This window comes from Sciurus vulgaris (genome assembly GCF_902686455.1).
Source record: "Sciurus vulgaris genome assembly, chromosome: 2".
Lineage (NCBI taxonomy): Eukaryota > Metazoa > Chordata > Mammalia > Rodentia > Sciuridae > Sciurus > Sciurus vulgaris.
The window spans coordinates 43,545,613-43,564,587 of record NC_136462.1 but is presented as its reverse complement, the minus strand read 5'-3'; the positions used below and the strand labels follow the sequence as shown (position 1 = coordinate 43,564,587).

Sequence of the window (18,975 nt, the reverse complement as noted above, 5' to 3'; positions counted from 1 at the left end):
AGTCTAAACCAGGAAGTGGGGGCGGGGTTTCGGTCGGTCGCCCGGGCTACCGGGAGGCGGAGCCGCCGTGGCTGCTGTAGCCCGGATGTCCGAGCGCAGCTGTCTGGTCCACTGATCCCCGAGCTAGTTGAGGCAAACCTACCAGCCGCCAATGGGTGAGTGGTCGACCGGATCTGGAAGAGTTTGTCTTGGTCCCGGCCTCTTTCCTAAGCAGTCGGCTCCAGGTTTGACTGCCGGTGGGAAGCCATTCCTAACGGCGCATGCCCCGTCTCCACCTGTCCTGGGGCCCGGCCCCGGACTGCTGCTGGGGCTGGGTGGTGTCTGTTCCTGGCAGGCTGCAAAGGGGCGCGGGCTGTGTGCCAGGGAAAGGCCCAGTCTTTTGTTGTTCTGCATGAAATGTCACTTCAGTCCCTTTGTTTAATGCGGAAGAAATGCATTAATGAATTAAGAGCGCGGGCGTTAGAACAGAAAAACAGTAAAGGTGCAGAAGCTAATTTGCTGCATAGATTAATGTCTCCTGTTCCATCCTCCAACGTTAAGTTCATAGGGACTTCACAAAGAGACCGCTGCAAAAAAAGTCTTCTAAAATTTTAGCCATTGTTCAGTAAAGGAAATGAAAGGGGAAATTGAACAGACTCTTGGAGCCTGGGTTTTGTTCAGTAGATGATGAGCTGTTGCTTTCAGTTTATCTTACTGATTTTCAGGTCTTGGATCTTGACAAACTTCAGATTATGTATTCAAATAGATTTATTAAGCATCTACTAGATATAAAGCCCTTGCAGAAGAAGCTTCCAATTCATTAACGTTTGCCTTCTTGAAACAATTTATTTTCATGTATTTAGAACATTTTTTTTTTTCGTGGTGCTGGGGATTGAACCCATGGCTTGTGCATGTGAGGCAAACACTCTACCAAAATTGATTACAGTTGCTTATTTTAAAAATTAAAGAAGCCCATGGATTTAGAAAACTAAATCCAGTATTTGATAAAAACAAAAATATTAAACTTGAGGCGTTTTACTTGGTGTCTTTTCTATTTCTTTCTCAGCAGCAGAAGGAGAAAGAAATGGAATTTGAAAAGTTAAAAGGCCTGTAGAAAAGGCGATATCAATTGTGAATTCATGAAGAATTTGGGAAAAGATGTTCAAGTATAGTCATAAAATGCATTATTTTCCAAAGTAATTCACATTTAGACCATAGTTGTTTCAGATTTATTCCACATTAGGCTGTAGGTTCTTAGAGAGCAGGGACTCTGTCATGCTTCTCTGGACCTTTAGTGGCCCCTAACCAGTGAAAATGATCTAAGTACATGTTTATTGAAAGAGTGAATCAGTGCATGAAGAGAATGTTACCGATGAAGAACTCCTCCAATAATTTCTTCTGGTGGATGAGATCCAAGATGATCTGTAGATCCTAAGTTTTTTGGTGATCTGTAGATCCTAAGTTTTCCCCCCTTCACCTCCCCATTCCCCAAGCTTTGAGATCAGGGAATTGATTCTAAGGCACTGGTTCCCCAATTTTGGTCAGAGGCCCAATTACAACCTTTGTGAAATTTTCACCTATCCTCAAAAAAAAAAAAAAAAAAAAAAAAAAAAAAAACCTAGGACAATATAGGAAACTTTTATAGAGGTGAATTTATTTACTCTTAAAGGCTTACCCTTTATTCTGAAAATTTTCTTTCTACTATTAAAATGTGTTGTTATAAACAAATATGATAATAGATTGTACATGCTTAATGCCTGAACTGGGTAAAATAAAAAGTGGTGATCCTTTATCAGTGCTGTTTTTTTCTTAAATTATTTTAATAAATAAAATTCAAAGTCAACTCTAATCAAAAGGAGTGGCTTTCTGGAACCATTGGAGACATATTGGGTTAGGCTTTGAGTTGTGGTATAAACCTGCTTGGCCAATTGAGGACCTTAATCATAAGGCACAGTATTAACAGCAAGGTTTGAAAATAACTTTCTGCAGTGCCACAGTGTAAAAGGAGAAATGTTAAAATAAATGCATGAGGTTATTTGTCTAATACATTTCATTTTAAAAATTGAAACTGTGTTGAAATATATCTGCCAAATGCTTCACTATCATTGCGTTATTTTTTTATAATCACAAAAGATGTTACTATACTGGCGTTTGTTTTTAAAAAGCTGTCGATATTCAACCAGCATGCCTTGGACTTTATTGTGGGAAGACCCTATTATTTAAAAATGGCTCAACTGAAATATATGGAGAATGTGGGGTAAGTCTTATGTTTGCATGTTATTTCATTTGTAAAATCTATTTGATTTTGAAATATTTTCCCATGTTGAATCTTTTCTTAAATACACTCAATATATAAAAGATTATGGAGGCATTAATAAAATCCTTGTTCATATTGTCAGGTTGATATCTGCAATATACTACATCTTGAGAGTCACAGATATTTTTAAAAGTTTTTTAATTCTATAGTAATTTCTAATTACTTTTTCAAAAGATGTAGCACAGTGACTTGAACAGTAACTTAACACAACTTCGGAGAATTTCTCTGCAATTTTTTTAACATGATGTTACAAATTAGGTTTTTCATTGACTGTTAACTATTTAGTAACAAAATAGAAGGAGTCTTTTATGAGAATTTTAAAGATATAGCATATACAATGTAGATTTCTTTTTATTCACTTAAACTTTAAGTATTTTTAAATAGCTGCACATACAAGCAAAGGTGTTAAACTAAACTGCAGTATCTTATAGAATGATTTTTTTGGGGGGTGTTAATATTCTGACATAATGTCTATACATAAAATACTGCTTTTATATATTGTAGGTGTGCCCAAGAGGACAGAGAACAAATGCACAGAAATATTGTCAGCCTTGCACAGAATCTCCACAACTTTACGACTGGCTTTATCTTGGATTTATGGCCATGCTTCCTCTTGTTTTACATTGGTTCTTCATCGAATGGTACTCTGGGAAAAAGAGGTTAGGACATTCTATGAATGTATCTGGATGCGCCAAAGCTGAAATATTTATTTTGGTGCTGGGGATTAAACTTAAGGCCTTGCACATGCTCAGTACTTGCTCTTCCATTGTGCTATACCTGCAACCCAATTATCATTTAGATTAATAATTATGCTTTTTCTCTCATTTTAAAAAGTGGTAAATCTGTTTTTTCTTTATATTCTGATTAACTTTTACTGTGGCAGGAAAACTTAATGATAGGGCATGACTTAATAAGGAACTTTTATTTTACTGAAGGAATAATTTTTCTCAGAAATAGTCCTTATTGTGTCTTATCTTCTAAAAGATGATTTTGATTATGATCTGTGGTTATGATTACAAGCTGTTTATTATTCTAGATAAAATACCTTGTAATTTCATTTAATGTTAATAATCTTCCATAATGTAGTTAAAAATGGTATTGCTATAACCTAATTATAAAAACTCATTAACACAACACATTTATTGAGTAATGCATTTTATGTTTGAAAGATAAAGGAAGGAGATGAAGGACAACTAACATGGCTTCTAGTGATAATCTTGTGGGGAAGACAAATGTATACATAATTATAATGTAAATTATTCTTAGAAATGTAATAAAAGGGTTAAATGTAATGGAAGTAGTAAACAAATGCTCTAGAGTCACAGGAAATGGAAAGATAAATTGTGCCTGATGGAATCTGAAATATTTCAAAATAGATCATCTTAAGGCAAAAAAGACAACATGAACAATGGCATGGAAATATGGAATGTGGGCTCTGAGATGGTCAAAGTATGGGTTGCAAATGAAAGAAAGGTAATATAAAGGAGAGAGGGAAAGGTAGTCTGAGGCCCAAATATGCAGTTCTTGATGGGGGTGTGAACTTTATTCTACTAGGAATAGCGAGCAAAATTCTCCCTTAGTATGTTTCAATCCTACTGATTTTCATTTAGCTCCTCCAGCTTCTCAGATTTTTCCTGCTTTATGTCCTTTGCTTTTCCTGAACCCTCTACTCAGCGTGAGAAGTATGGAAGCAAAAAGGAGTGTGGTCTGATCAAGAAGTGAGAGCCGAGGATGGCGTTAGAAAGGAGAACTACATGAAGTTAGAATATAAAGATATTTGGGACTGGTAGAGTCTTAGGAATTGTATAAAAGAGAGTAACCCCAGAACTCATCTTGAAGGATACATACTTTTCCGGATAGTGAGATGTGTTTTGAGGTGGAGGATGAAGCATGTCCAGGTGTGTGGAGGTACAAGAGAATTTGAAGAAATTTAGCATGGCTGGGAGGTGTAGAAGATGCTGGTGAGGAGTATATTTCCTGAAAGCCAGAAGAGATTCTGAAGTACAGTCATACACTGCTTAACAGAAAGGTCGTGTTCTGAGAAATGCATCATTAGACACTTTTATCATTGTGCCGAGAAACTAGGACAGCTGCGAGGTAAGTAGGCAGTACAGTCTCATGGGATCACTGTTGTATTTGTGCTCCTTCCTTGACTGCAGTGTCGCTAGCAGTGCCTGACTGTGGCTTCATAAAGGGAGTTTTAGAATCAGCCTTCACATTGTAAAGATCACATAGGTGACTGCAGATGGATCGAAGGCACTGGGACAGCAGCAAGGAGGTTACTGAAGTAATGGCAAGAAGCCAGGCATGGTAGTGCCAGCCTGTAATCCCAGCAACTCAGGAGGCTGAGGTCCCGAGGGCTGTGAGTTTCAGGTTGCCTCAGCAATTTAGTGAGACCCTGTCTCAAAATAAAAAGTAAAAAAGGTCTGGGGAGGTAGCTCCATGGTAAAGCACCCCTGGGTTCAACCCTCAGTACCAAAAGCAGGAAGAAAGGGAAGGAGGAAGAGAGGAAAGAAGGAGGGAAGGAAGGAAGGAAGGAAGGAAGGAAGGAAGGACTGGCAAGAAACAATGAGTTTGGGATTTTTGTCTCTAATGTTTTCCCCTTTGTTAAATGTTCCACGAGTTCTGCTTCTAACAGTGCTAGCTAATGGCGAGTTTCAAGTGACCCTTGTGAAATAAGCGAAGTCTGGAAAGGACTTACTGTTTTAGTCATTGCTAGTCTCAACAGAGGTAGCAGGGAATCTCTAAGAATTCTTCTCTTTTAAAAAAACTCACACTGGATGGCAGGCTGGAACCAGAGTGATATAGTAGTTGGGATGAGAGTGTCTTGTCCGTTGGAGCTGCTGTGACAGAATACCTTACATAATTTATAAACCACAGAACTAGATTGCTCACAGCTCTGGAGGCTGGGAAATTCCAGATCAAGGCTTGCTCTGTTTCACAGATGGCACCTTCTTGCAGTGTGCTCCCATGGTGGAAGGGACCAACAAGCTCCCTCAGACCTCTTTTATAAGGGTACTAATGCCCTGAGGACTACACCCTCATGACCTAATCATGTTGTAAAGTCTCTACTTCCTAATTCTGTTGCATTGGGTTTAGGTTTAACATACAAATACTGGGGGACACAGCATTCAGACCATAGCAAGAAAGTTAACTCACACATTTAATAACTAATTGGTAGATGTAACAAATAATGTGTTTGTGCCCCCAAAGGACTGTAGATGATGGATTTTGAGCTATAGAATAGATAACTGCTACCTCTGTAATGCTTAAAGAAATAAAGGATGCAGTCACAAAGCTGTCCAGTCAACAAGAGATTATCAGAAAAGTGGATTAGAGGGAAAAAAGGAACTTCTTAAAATGAGGATGTGTATTTGCCCATATTAAAAACAAAGAAACAAACAAACAAGGTAATCAGCAGCTTAAACAGTTAAAGACAATGGATTAGAAAAATTACATATCAAGAAATAATGGAATGTAGTGCTAAGAGGAAAGAAGATAGAAAATATGAGATTTTTAAGAGGTGAGCACAGCTGAGCGCCATAGCTCATGCCTATTATTCTAGCGACTTGGGAGGCTGAGGCAGGAGAATCACAAGTTCAAAGCCAGCCTCAGCTTAGTGAGGCCCTAACTAAATTAGAGAGATCTAGCTTCACAGTGAAAAATAAAAGGGCTGGGCATGTAGGTCAGTGGTAAAGAACCAAAAAAACTAAATAAAGCAAACCAAAGAAAAGAGATACTGAGTGTAGAATGAGAAGCCGCATTGTGTATCTGTGGTTCCTACCTGTGATTCCTGTGATTGGCATGTCCCTTGCAGGATCCTGGAAAATATACTTATGAAGTTGTCCTAGGAGAGACTGACTCCTGTGAGGCAGAAGACTACAAAGACCAAATAGAGACGAATTATGTATGAAACTTTTTATGGCAGAAGTGGCATGCAAATTAGTTGGGTAAAAGAAATGCATGTTCAATAAAATGCTGTTTCTGAGACAATTAGATTTCCAAATGGGAAAATTTAAAGTTAGATCCTACACAAAAATCTATTCACAAAAATGAATTAAAGATTAAGATATGAAAAGCAAAACCTTAAAACTTTTAGAAGAAAACATAGGATAATATTTTCTTATATTGGGGTGTGGAAGTACTTAAACACTTAAGCTGCTAAGCAGGAATAAAAAATTCACAAGTCAATTGTATTACAATTTTGAACATGTTCATAAAGATGACAAAGAAAGCAAAAATTGAACCCACAAACTGAGAGGAAGATGTTTGCAACATATTTCACTAAAGTAAATAAATCATGGTACTACCACACAGTGGAATCTTAGCAATGAAAATGCCTGAAGCTTAGCTGTAAGCAATGCCATGAGTGGATCTTTGAAATGTAATTTTGAGTGGAAAAAAAATCTCCAAAAGACTTACAGTAGAGTGATATGATTTAAATGAGCCAAACTGAGCAGAGTAGTTTTGAATCACAAATGTAATTGGGATAAAAATTGTTTAGAAAAAAACAATAAAACAATTTAGCATAATGGATACCATTAGGGGTATGGAAGGGCGAGGAACTGCGAATCTGATATGTTGTTGACAGTGTTTTAGTTGCTGGGTTAGCTTGCAATATTTATTACATTGTTACACTTTCTAACTGACACGTTACATATCACCTTCTATGTACTTATTAAGGTAATTTAAAATGAGGCATAGATAACTAAGAAAATTTTACTAACAATTTAGCAATATGATAAAGATATAAGGTAGGTACCTAATTTCTGCTCTTCTGTTACACCTTTAAATGATACTAGCACAGTATCCTCCAGGATATGAATATTCTTTTTTAGAGAATAAGGGTACACTCCTCTCAAGTAGTTTTCACATATGATTGGCTTTTCTGATCTCTTTAGAAGATCTTTTAGTTTCAGGATCTTGCAGTGAATTTTGTTTTTCTAGAATCAAAATCTTGAAACACGTACTTGTTTTGTTAAAGTCATTTCAATATTGATTTTTTTCTGGTAGTCATGCCTCTTCTGCTTTTCTAGCTCCAGTGCACTTTTCCAGCACGTCACTGCATTATTTGAATGCAGCATGGCAGCGCTCATCACCTTACTTGTGAGTGATCCTGTCGGTGTTCTTTATATCCGTTCATGTCGAGTGTTGATGCTTTCTGATTGGTACACGATGCTTTACAACCCGAGTCCAGATTATGTTACTACAGTGCACTGTACTCATGAAGCTGTCTACCCGCTGTAAGTATTTATTTAGACTTAAAATCAGTTAAAAAACTCTGCGAATCTTTATAGATCTCATTTGAGTCAACAGATCGAACACTGTGAAAGAGCTTCTAGGCACTAGGGAAAATACATAGAAGTTATTTTTTTCTCTTAGAGCATGCAGAGTATTATAGGAGGAAAGCATTTTTGTATTGGTGTTGAAGTATATGTAAGCATTTCTGAAATAAGCTTTATGTTTCCTAGAGTGTGTTTTTAAAAATATTTTAGTTGTCAATGGATCTTTTATTTTATTTATTTATATGTGGTGTTGAGTATTGAACCCAGGGCCTCACACATGCCAGGCAAGTGCTCTACCACTGAACCACAACTCCAGCCCCTCCTAGAGTGTTTTTAAAAACAGTTATGAGGGAAAACTTTTGATATGCAACTTAGATGCAGTGTCTGACATACAAGAGAGATATGTTTTGAAGACAAAAATGTTAAGTTTGAATTCTGGGCCTGATAGGTGTTATGTCAGCACAGCATGTTAACAGCCTCTAGCAACCTTCCACTGGTGAAATGGTAAAACCATTACGTGAGGATTAAAGGAATTCATACCTATTAGACCCTGTGCATAGTGCCTTCCATATAGGAGATATCTAATTGTAGCTGGCATAGTTAGATTGCTTGGGTTAATGTTCTTTTATGTACTTTTCTAAATAAATATAATTTTCATTAGAATGTTTTGTTTTAAAAATATCAAATTACTAAGATTCCATATATAATATTATTTCATTCGTAGAATTTTTATAAATTTTTGGCATCCATTTTGATGGATATTTTGGGTAAAAATATAATAGAAGAGTGTGTTACAAGCCAGGCACGGTGGTACATGCCTGTAATCCCAATGGCTAGGGAGGCTGAAGCATGAGGATCAAAGCAACTTAGTGAGATCCTGTCTTAAAATAAAATAAAATATGTATAATAAACAAAGCAAAAGCCCTAAAGAAGGGGAGGGTTAAATAATAAAGGCAGGTATTTTAAAAGCTTTGTTGGTTTGCTTTGATTTTATTTTCCGTGTGACTGAATTTGAAATATGTAAAATGTAAGTCAAATCAAATCTGTATTTTCCAAACTATGTATCTAAATTATGATTAAAAATATTTACATCTGATTTTAGTTCCATTGAATTTTTTTAATTTTTATTATTATTTTTAATGTCACCACCAAAGATTTTTATTGGGAAGCTGTCAAGATACAAGAAACTATCACATGGAAGTTTTCCAAAATTTAAATTTTTGTTTGAAAGCTTTAATTTTCTTAATGGCTACAAACACTGTCAGTTGTTTCCCTTGACAGATTCGCTTTGTTTATTTTTAAGAAAATTTCTATTAAATATCCAAGTTTAAATTATTATATTTGGTCAATTTTCGTGTGTATGTAAAAACGATGCTCTCTCTATAAAAAAGCAGCTAGGTTAGCTTGCAACTCAAACAACCGTACAAGTGCTTTTTAATATTTATTTTTTAATTAATACATGAAATAGTATGTGTTCTTAGGTACCTTGTGACGTTTCTATACACATGTACATCATGTGATGCATTTTTAATATCTGCATGGTATTTCAGCATGACTATACTATGAAATCAACCAGTTTTCAATTTTGCGTATTTATTTTCTTCCTGAGTTTTATTTTTTTATAAGTGATTCAGTAACAATCTTTATACATAAAGTCTTTTATGTATCCTGGATTGTTTCCCTTTGATAAATAAATAAGTAAATTTGCTGGGTCAAAGGCTATAAATAAAGATTTTTAGGATTTTTGATGCCTATTTCCAGAAAAGAAATCAGTGTACACTTGCTAGCAGTGTATGAAACTCTGTTTGGCCAACCTCTGCCAATCTGAATATCTGATGGGTAAACTTCACTATATTTTTTAAACCAGTTTTAGAATCTTTGATTTTAAAATATCAAGGACAAAAACACCTTTAAACATATTTTTGATGTTATGTATTCCCGATTTTCTTACAGGTACACCATTGTATTTATCTATTATGCTTTCTGTTTGGTGTTAATGATGCTGCTCCGACCTCTTCTCGTGAAGAAGATTGCATGTGGGTTAGGGAAATCTGATCGATTTAAAAGTATTTATGCTGCACTATACTTCTTCCCAATTTTAACTGTGCTTCAGGCAGTTGGTGGAGGCCTTCTATGTAAGTTTGATGAGTAAAATTAATGAAATATATTTATTATTATGTGTAATAGAGTGTTTTCACTTAATTTTGCAGCTTTTTCTTTAAGCTCATTTTTTTGATTCTTAAAAAGGAAGGCTTAGGAAAGAAAAAAAAAAGGCGGCTTAGTATATATATTTTTTCTTTTTTATGGTTCTGGGGATTGAACCCAGGGCCTCAGGCATGCTGGGCAAGCACTCTGCCCCTGAGTCACATCAGTCTTATAAAACGGAATTGAATAGAAATTCTTACAAAAATGATGACAGCTAATCAAACTGATATCTATTTAGAGACTACAGTGCATTTGAAGCTTATAAACAAATTGGAAGATTTTAAAAATCTGAGTATAAAACAAATAAAAACTAGTTTTTGTAATAGATGGAAATTTAGATGCATAATATAAACTGTTTAAGTTAGGTCTTGGATTTCTAATGTCCTTTATGAAAACCTTTTATATACAGTAAAAAAATTCCCAATCTATTAAGATAGCCATTCATTTATTTAGTCAGAAACCATGTAGATTGAACTGTAACTCAAAAGAATAAGAAAAATTTATCACTAAAAGGCTTACATTACTACTAAGAGATTAAGCAGGGAAGGTGTAAATAGCTGAGGAACACAGGATGGTAGTTTTTTGTTTTTTTTTTTTGTACCAGGAATTGAACCCACGGACACTTAACCACCAAACCACAGCCATAGTCTTTGCCCTTTTAATTTTAATTTTTATCATTATTTTTTTAAATTTTAAAACAGTCCTCAAGTTGCTGAGGTTGGCTTTGAATTCATAATCCTCCTGCCTCAGTCTCCCAAATCACTGGGATTACAGGCATGGGCCACTGCACCCAGTAGTATGGTACTTTTGAATTTGTAGCACTGAACATTCCAAGGATGTTGGAAACTGGGTGTGGTGGTACACACCTGTAATCCCAGCAACTGGGAAGGCTGAGGCAGGAGGATCACAAGTTTGAGGCCAGCCTGGGCAATTTAGTGAGGCTCTGTCCCAAAATAAAAAGGACAGGGGCTTAAGTTTAGTGTAAGGCACCCCGAGGGTTCATTCTCAGTACCTCAAAAACAAGCAAACCAAGGATGTTGGATAATGCCCTTTATAAGGTGTCTGTAGGGTGCAGAGGGTAAGACTTCTGGCCCAAAGGAACTGGACAGGATTGGGTATCATTATGTAATAATGCTGGTTGGTAATGTAATTTGGTTAATGGTAAGGACAGAATTGGAAGTAAGAACAAGAGAAGAGGAAATTGGAGGTTAGGGATTTGTTATTCTAGCTTATAGGTAAACTCTCACTTTGCACAGTATTTGAATATCTAGAGTTCCTCCCAGCTCCTACCAGTCTGTATTAAACTGGACTACTTGAGTTATTTACCTGCCTGGCTAGCCTCTGTATGCATTTGAGGTTGCTATACTTGCTCTAGGGAATAGGGAACTACTCTGAAAAGGATTTAGGTAGAAGAGTGACGTGTTTTAAAAGGATAATATCCCATTGGAAGATGGACTTTCAGAGGAGGGAAGCCTGGGAGATCAGTTAAGAGATGATTGCTTTAAGCCACACTTGACTGTCTGACCTACAGCAGAGAAGTACTGGGAATGAGGAGCTATTTAAAATGTAGGGATAACTAAAGTAGGTAACACATTAAATGTAGGGGTTGAAGGAGTGGATGACAATAGGATAAAGTAGCCTTCTTAGCAGCTGGTGAATGGATAAACAGTGCACATTAGAGGAAACAAATAGGGTGGGAGATGTGAATTCCATATCCACAAAGTTCCAGGTAGTAATGTATTCCAGTCTGGAACTTGGGAGTGAGTGATCTAGGCTGGACAGAGCTAGCAATTGGCAACCCTCAAATTACTCTTCCTTGGATTTTTGGTGCTATAATGCAGAGACTTTTGGTTATGAAGTGGAGGGAAGGAGAAGCTGTGAAAGGCAGGAAAAGGTTTAGAAACCCAAGGAGACTGCCAGACAGCACTGCTTCCTGTATCACAGCTGCCCATGTTGAAAAATACCTTTTTACACTGAATGGTTTTTGTTTATTTTGTTAACAAACCTCCACTCAGAGCACATTCATGGGGAGGATCAAGGTGTTAGTATTCATTTGCACTAAGTATACTTAGGCAGTCTGCAGAGATTAGTCACAGAGGGCTTTTACCAATTCAATTTTAAAATGTTGGAAAAAATAATTTTTGGTCCATAGATGATATAACAAGTCTGAGCAAAGTAGAGCAGCAGAGAACTTCTTGTAGCTTGAGACACCTGGAGATTGAAGTCTACAAGAAGTGCACTGGGAATGATTGGGAAGTTGTCAGTTACAAACTTTTGCCTACTAAGAAATATTATCAAAGCCAGCTTTTAAGTGTGATCTACTTCTGACTCATGAGGGAAACCTGCATGCAGTGCCCAGACCTTATCCCAGTCCTAGGTTCACATAGTCTCAGATTATTTTACACACTAGGGTTTAAGAAATCCTGCCTCCAGCCCAGTTCTTCCCTCTACTTCACAAGTTTGGACTCCCTTAGAAACTTCCTTTTCCTCCTTTTAACTTTATAAGGCTATTTACTGCAGAGTCCTAAAATTTGTAGCAGTAGCAACAACCTTTAGCTTCTTAGAAATTAAATGGGTGTTGTTTTTTTTTTTTTTTTTTTTTTTTTTGTAATGACTGATTGAGGACCTAGTCATTGTCTGTAACATGAAAAGTTCTAAATGTCAAACAAGTCATTCAGTTCTTCAGTAAGTTGAAATCAGACGTGTATAGATAGTTCAGCAGCAGCATCCTGAATTAACATGTGAAATTGTTCCAGATGAATTCTGCAATGTAGAATGACTAGTAGCTTCATAAAATAAAATCATTTTAAAGTAATTATATCAAAATAATTCATAGTATATTTTTATCAATTTGTTTTTGTGTGCTCTAAATTTAAAACATTTTAAAAGAATACTAGTGCTTTGTAGGAAAAATTTTCCTTAAAATATTACTGAACTCTCTTTGGAGTAAAAATTTCCAAAATTTTGATAGTAAAAATGCCAAAAAGATCTATTGACCCTTTGAAATGTATTGATGAATGAGGTTTTCTAAATATTAATTAAAGCTGAAGTCGCTAAAGATAGCCTTTCTCAACCAATGTTCTCCTCCTGGGCCACAAAGTATACAAAATTGTTTAAGTAACTATTTTCTCAATTCTTTCAAGTTTAGTACATAACTAGTACCATTCCAGATGCAGAGGATGGAAGTTAATTCTTTTCTTTTGATGGATGCCTTAGGCAGTGATCTTCAAAGCTGAACCAAGGATGGGTTTTGCATTTTTAAGTGATTAGGAAAAAAATAAAAAGGTTTTTTATTAACCAACATGAATGAATCATATAACATTCATATGTTAGTGTCTGAAGTTTTCTTGGAACACAGATATGCCCATTTATTTATATATTCTCTATGACTATTTTCCCACTACAATTGCATAGTTGGGTAATTAAAACAGAGACACATGGCCAACAAAGTAAAAAATGTTCCAGAAAAAATTTACTGATCCCTGTCTTAGGATGTTGGGACTCAAATCTCATAGAACTGGTTGAAAAAGAATTAGACTCCAGGGAGAATTACACTGAATTTATTTGATGGTTTATTCAGAATTTTGTTTTCTTTCCAACAATAATACTGATGCTTGTCTTTCAGATTATGCCTTTCCATATATTATATTAGTGTTATCTTTGTTCACTCTGGCTGTGTACATGTCGGCTTCTGAAATAGAGGTAGGAAATCTTTTTTTCCTTTATGAAAAATATTCTGAAATAAATCTGACAATAAAATAGTACATATAGTATGATAAGGTGCAACTAATCGTTCAGTAATCCTTGGCTAATTGGTATCACTTGGTAGCTTTTAAGTTGTTAACTATTTTTGAGTGGTTGTTATTGGTGCCACTTTTTCTAATACATTAGTGAAGGAATGGGGACAGATGCTAGAAACCATAGTGACTGTCAGGTAGAATAACAGTAAAGGAACTTCTGATAGTGATTATTCAGTTGTTCCCATTTGTAGAATATCTCATTTCTCCTTTGTAATCTTTAATCATCATTTCATTAAGATTAATTAAAGAATATAGGAAGTTAGTTTTGACACCTTTATCAACTGCAGGGAAAGATTCTAGGGAGGAGATTTTGGATATTTAAATAAAATGAGGTTTTGAATTTTTATTTGTTATCCATGGTTAAGAATTAGCTATATACTTCTAAATTAGTTTCAGACTTTAATTTTCTGACCCTGTGAATCTCTCCTATGTCAAATGTTCACATACTTTAAATTAGTCCTGTACATGTGAATCAGAAATAGGAACCTGAATCAAGGAAAGAGTCTAGCTCTAGGTGAGTTGATGAGTCATATAATGATAAGAGAAAGTTGGTGACTAACCTTTTGCAAATTTTGTATTAGTGTGTTTACTAGCATATTTAGATGCTACTTTCATAGGAATTTGATCCTTCCAGTTTCTGCATACTGTAGAATGTTCTTAAAATTATAAGAAAATCAGAGTATTCATATGTCATTTCTGCTCTCTTCTAATGATTCAGGCAGCAGACTCCAGGATTGCTGGAGGCTGAGGGAGTTAGGTTTACGTACCTCCTACGTTCCATCTATAAACTCATAGCTATAATGGATCAGGGCAAGAAGAAAGCTCATGGTGTGGGATTCCTCTTCTAGTTCATATCTTCTAGAAGGGACTGTGGTACTTCTGGGAGCTAATTGCGATGTAGACTAGGACTTAAGAGACCTGGGCTTTGGTCTTGGTGCTGCTGCTGTTGAGTGCTTTCATGACTGAAAGAAGCCTCGGTTTCCTTATCTATAAAGTATTATGGCTAGACTGGGTGACTCCTAAGTCCTTTTTAACTCAAACCTTATATGAATCCAAGGTTATGACTCAGTGTGAAAACAAATTATCTAGCAGATTCATCCTATAATCTGCATTTCTCTTTTCTCTATTTTATAAAATTACATAGAACTGCTATGATCTTCTGGTCAGGAAGAAAAGACTAATTGTTCTCTTCAGCCACTGGTTACTTCATGCCTATGGGATAATATCCATTTCCAGAGTTGATAAACTTGAGCAAGATCTACCCCTTTTGGCTTTGGTGCCTACACCAGCCCTTTTTTACTTGTTCACTGCAAAATTTACGGAACCTTCACGGATACTCTCAGAAGGAGCTAATGGACACTGAATGTAAAAATGCCAAAGGGGAAAAAAAAAGTGTTCTTAATAAAGAGTAAAGAAATTTAATAAAATGTATTAAAACTATTCTGTCACATATGGGAACAAGACTGTCAGTCTAAGTGTTTGTTTTTTTGGTTTGGTTTTGATTTTGACTTAACAGACTTTATGGTTAGACATGGAAAATACAAAATACCATAATATTCTGTTGTATAGTATAATACTATCTACTACATTAAAAGGCTAAACTAAACTTCTAAGGGAGTTTTAGCTGTTCTTTAGAGCATAATCATGTTTCTGTGTACCTAGCAATTGTCCATTCCCTTTTTATTAAGAAAAATTTTTAACAAGTATAATCAGAAATCCCTAGTAGTGACATAATTGTGCATGCCTGTTGTGTTTCAGTCTTTTTTTCACCTATAATGAACTACAAAGACAAACATATTTGTGGGATCTGATAGCAAATATGGAAATAAAGTATTGTTTTTTTGTTATCTATTTATTTTCACCAATACAGTATTTTGATAATACGAAAATAGAGAGTAATTTATAAAACAGGTTTTCTGTTTATAATTTGATTGAAGACATGTTCAGATTATTGTTCCTGTAAAGAAAATAATAAAAACTTAACTACAAAAACTCAATGTTCTAAGATTTTTTTTGCCACACTAATTATAGAAATAATTTAAAATGTTATGTAGTAAATTCAGTGTTCCTTCCCAAAGAATAAGTACCTATAGTCACATATTTCCTTTCTTATATCTTACTATCTTATATCTTTATCTTCCTATATGTAACACACATACCTACACAAGTGTTGATCCTGAACCACTTCTCACATTGTGACATTTCTGAATTAGGGTACATCTTATAACTGACAGCTTCTCAGATTTAATTAAACCCAGAATGTAAACAATTTTTCTGTGGTTGGTTTTTGATAGGTATACTGTGAGGTTTATCCTCCGAAGTCTTGGAGAGACTCATGGTCTCGGCCACAGAAGCAAAATAACATTTTTGGCACTTATAATCTGATCATGTCCCATTCATATTGTTTAGAAGGTTTTCACTGATTCTCCTAGTACATGAGGATTAGGTAGTTTACTTACACCTCACACTTTGAACACTTCTATTAATAGTTACAAGATAAGAAAATAAGTGAACTCACTTCTGTGGTTTTGTTTTTGCCTTTCAAATTTACAGCAATTGTGTCCTTCAGTTATTTTGATGAGTTATTCTTTGTTAATGCCTTTCCCCTAGTACATTTAGAGGCTTGGGAATGGACTCTTTTCGTATGCTTCTGTTTCTTCTTTTCTGTAGGAATAAAAATAAAATTTTAATTCTATTTGTATTTTATACAGGTTTGGAGATTATTAGTGTACATAAAAATTCCAAGTTGCCCAAAGAATCCTCAACTGGAAAATTATGTAACTGAGTATGTGGCAGGGGGTTACCAAGAATCTGATTACCGGGACTGTATTTTCAGGTCCCACTGTATTTGAGGCTATTTTAACAGTCATCTTTTAAGATATCTTGTTATAACAGAAAAATGTGTGTGCAAAAGGAGAAATCCTGCAAGAAATTATTACAGTTCCTCAGAGGCGAAGAATTTCAGGAATATCTGCATTTTAAATTTGCTTTCATTAAAACAATCCTATTAGAATTCAGAACCACTGTGGTTCCTGATATTACTAAATAATTTGGAAAACATGATCATTAAAAATATACAAAACAAATGTCCTTGCTCAGCTGTGTCAAGTTCAACTTAGGAGCTTGTAGTATATTGCCTTTCTTGCTGCTTGGGGTATGGTAATAATTTTGTTAACCAGTCCTGAATACTTCAAATGTCAAAATGTTTTCTTGATTAATTTGGGCCAATTTGGGTCAATTGGTAAGTTTAGTAACTGCATTATTATACAGTTGTCTAAATGTATAGGTTTGTAAGACATTGAAACTGCAGTTTTTAAACATGTCTGGTCCCACCTCCAGATATTCATGTTGAATTGGCTTGGGGTGCATCCTGAGCCTCAGATTTTTTTCAAACTTCCATATGATTTTAATGTTTTGAAAATCACTGGTCTAATCGCTATTGTTTAGTTCTTAATTTTTCCAGAAGAACTTTGACAATTACTGGGCATGTGATTTTGTTTTTTTTCTCCCCCCAGATTTGATTCTTCTATAATTATAAAATTATAAATGGGTTCTTTTCCAAAATTAAATACTCAAAGTATACAGAATTGTATAATTTTCTATCACAATCACTAAAAGATAATTGACAGTTGTATGAATGGACAAACTGGCACCCCTAGCTGCTCCCTATGCAGCCAAGCTACTGATAGTTCTTGGCCAGCCTGTGTCTGTGCTAATCCTTCCAGAAGACACCTATTTGCTCCCCAAACCCAATAATACTTAAAGAGTTTTATCCTCCCTTAACCATGTAATAGAAGAGATCCACCTTATTCTAATCTCGCTTGTCTGATTTTCACAAGGTGTGCACTTCAAGGTTCAGGGCCTGAGTCTGATTCAACTTTGTCACTGCAACATCTGGTCTGGTGCCAGGCCGAGGGCACCCGATACTGTAATGAAGCCATCCCAGTGATCATAAAGGAAGGCAGGATCTACAGGGCTGCAGTGACATCTTGTGTTCAGACAGAAGAGAGCAGGTTATTTATTACCGTGGGAGAGATCAAGGTCTTCAAGAGAAATCCGTCGATGGGAGAAGCAATTCAACAGGGAATATTCAAAAGCTAGATTGTAGGTGGCTCAGAGATGATCATGTAATCCAAGGGTCAAGTTTTACTCTTTCCCCAGGAGGGTGGTAGATTTCAAAGATCTAATAAGTTGACTATTATGGGTTTGATGTTTTATAGCTCTTGTTAATTATCACCAAATTATTTTATAACTGGGGACACTGAGGAGCAGGGGTTAAAATAACATCATAAGAAGCAGAACAGGTATTCAAGCCTAGGTCCACCTTACCCCAAAGCCTGCACACCAGTGCCCCAGAAGTAGAGCTAAGAAGATCTATGGGAAGCCAGAAACTTCAGATCTCAGCTCCATCTCCAGTTCCTCAGAGATCTCTCCCCTGATTCCTGATTCCTCAAAGAGCTTATCTCCCTCCTAGGTTCTTTCACACTTCTGCCCCACCTTCAGTACACTTGGGATTTTATATGTATCTATGCAATTCCTGATTCTTCCGTTGTACTAAGGTGGACAAGTTACATCTCAAGGGTAATTCTGCTACAGTGGGAGAGGTAAGCAGTGGATACGGTGATCTCATGGCTAGCAAAACCAAAAATCATTATCTGGCCTCTTACAGGAAAAGTTTGTCAGCCTCTGTACTGGACTGTGAGTTCCATTTGGGCAGGGACTGTATTTGTTTCATTCACCATTATAACCCAGGTGTCTTAACAGTTTGGCACAAAACGGGCACTCCGTAAATACTTGTGAATATAGTTTAGCAATAGCAGTAATATGTAAGGTGAAACCTAAAAAACAGGAGAAATTTCAAGTATCTGTATGCCCAATTATCAATATTTCATTGACTACAAATAGTACTGAATTTTAAGTTGAAATTCTGAATTTCATTTTCAATGAAAATTTTATTTTACCTGGATTGGTCATTGCTTAACACTTTGCTCATCATCTTTGTGTGGCCTAGAACAAAGCCTTTATTCTCCCCTGTCTCTGCCTATGTGATCCTTAGGGCCCGCCATGTTGCCAACAGAGCTCACTGTGAGCCTCTCTGAGTAACCAAAGAAGAACACGTAGTTCAGGGGTTGGGAACCTTCTCCCGTCCAGGGCCAAATAGTGAATATTTTAGGTCAGCCTCTCTGAGTGTGGTTATGTGTCTATAAAATGTATGGACACAGAAGTATGAATTTCATATAATTTTATGATGCCACGAAACATTATTCTTTTTGGTTCTTTCAACCATTTAAAGGTATAAAACTCACTCTTAGTTCTGGACCTCAGGGAGACAGGAGTGGGGCTGGTTTGGTCCCAGGCCATAGTACTACTAACCCCTACAGCAGACAAT

General features: G+C 36.0%; 2 protein-coding genes across 7 annotated transcripts in view; one reads left to right on the top strand and one right to left on the bottom strand.

The window, feature by feature from the left end:
* The first annotated feature begins 23 nt into the window (after positions 1 to 23).
* On the top strand, positions 24 to 15,977 carry JKAMP (JNK1/MAPK8 associated membrane protein). 3 transcript variants are annotated; one of them, XM_079128660.1, is made up of 7 exons: positions 24 to 155; positions 2,145 to 2,236; positions 2,801 to 2,955; positions 7,333 to 7,539; positions 9,535 to 9,716; positions 13,412 to 13,488; positions 14,731 to 15,977. In XM_079128660.1, exons 1-7 carry the CDS (start codon positions 152 to 154, stop codon positions 14,947 to 14,949), a joined length of 936 nt encoding a protein of 311 aa, XP_078984786.1. In that variant the 5' UTR covers positions 24 to 151; the 3' UTR covers positions 14,950 to 15,977. The 3 variants fall into 3 exon arrangements, with proteins under 3 accessions (XP_078984786.1, XP_078984787.1, XP_078984788.1); XM_079128661.1 differs by having other exon boundaries at positions 40 to 155; positions 2,163 to 2,236; XM_079128662.1 differs by having other exon boundaries at positions 51 to 155; positions 2,113 to 2,236.
* The window catches only part of CCDC175 (coiled-coil domain containing 175), a 58,320-nt gene continuing 54,774 nt past the window's right edge, over positions 15,430 to 18,975 (bottom strand). For all 4 annotated transcript variants that reach the window (XM_079128654.1, XM_079128655.1, XM_079128656.1 and 1 more), the window contains 2 exons: positions 16,105 to 16,250; positions 15,430 to 15,543 (listed from right to left, as the gene is read on the bottom strand). In XM_079128654.1, coding sequence (XP_078984780.1) covers positions 16,156 to 16,250 — 95 coding nt within the window. In that variant the 3' untranslated portion in view covers positions 15,430 to 15,543; positions 16,105 to 16,155. The remainder of the gene's footprint in view (positions 15,544 to 16,104; positions 16,251 to 18,975) is intronic.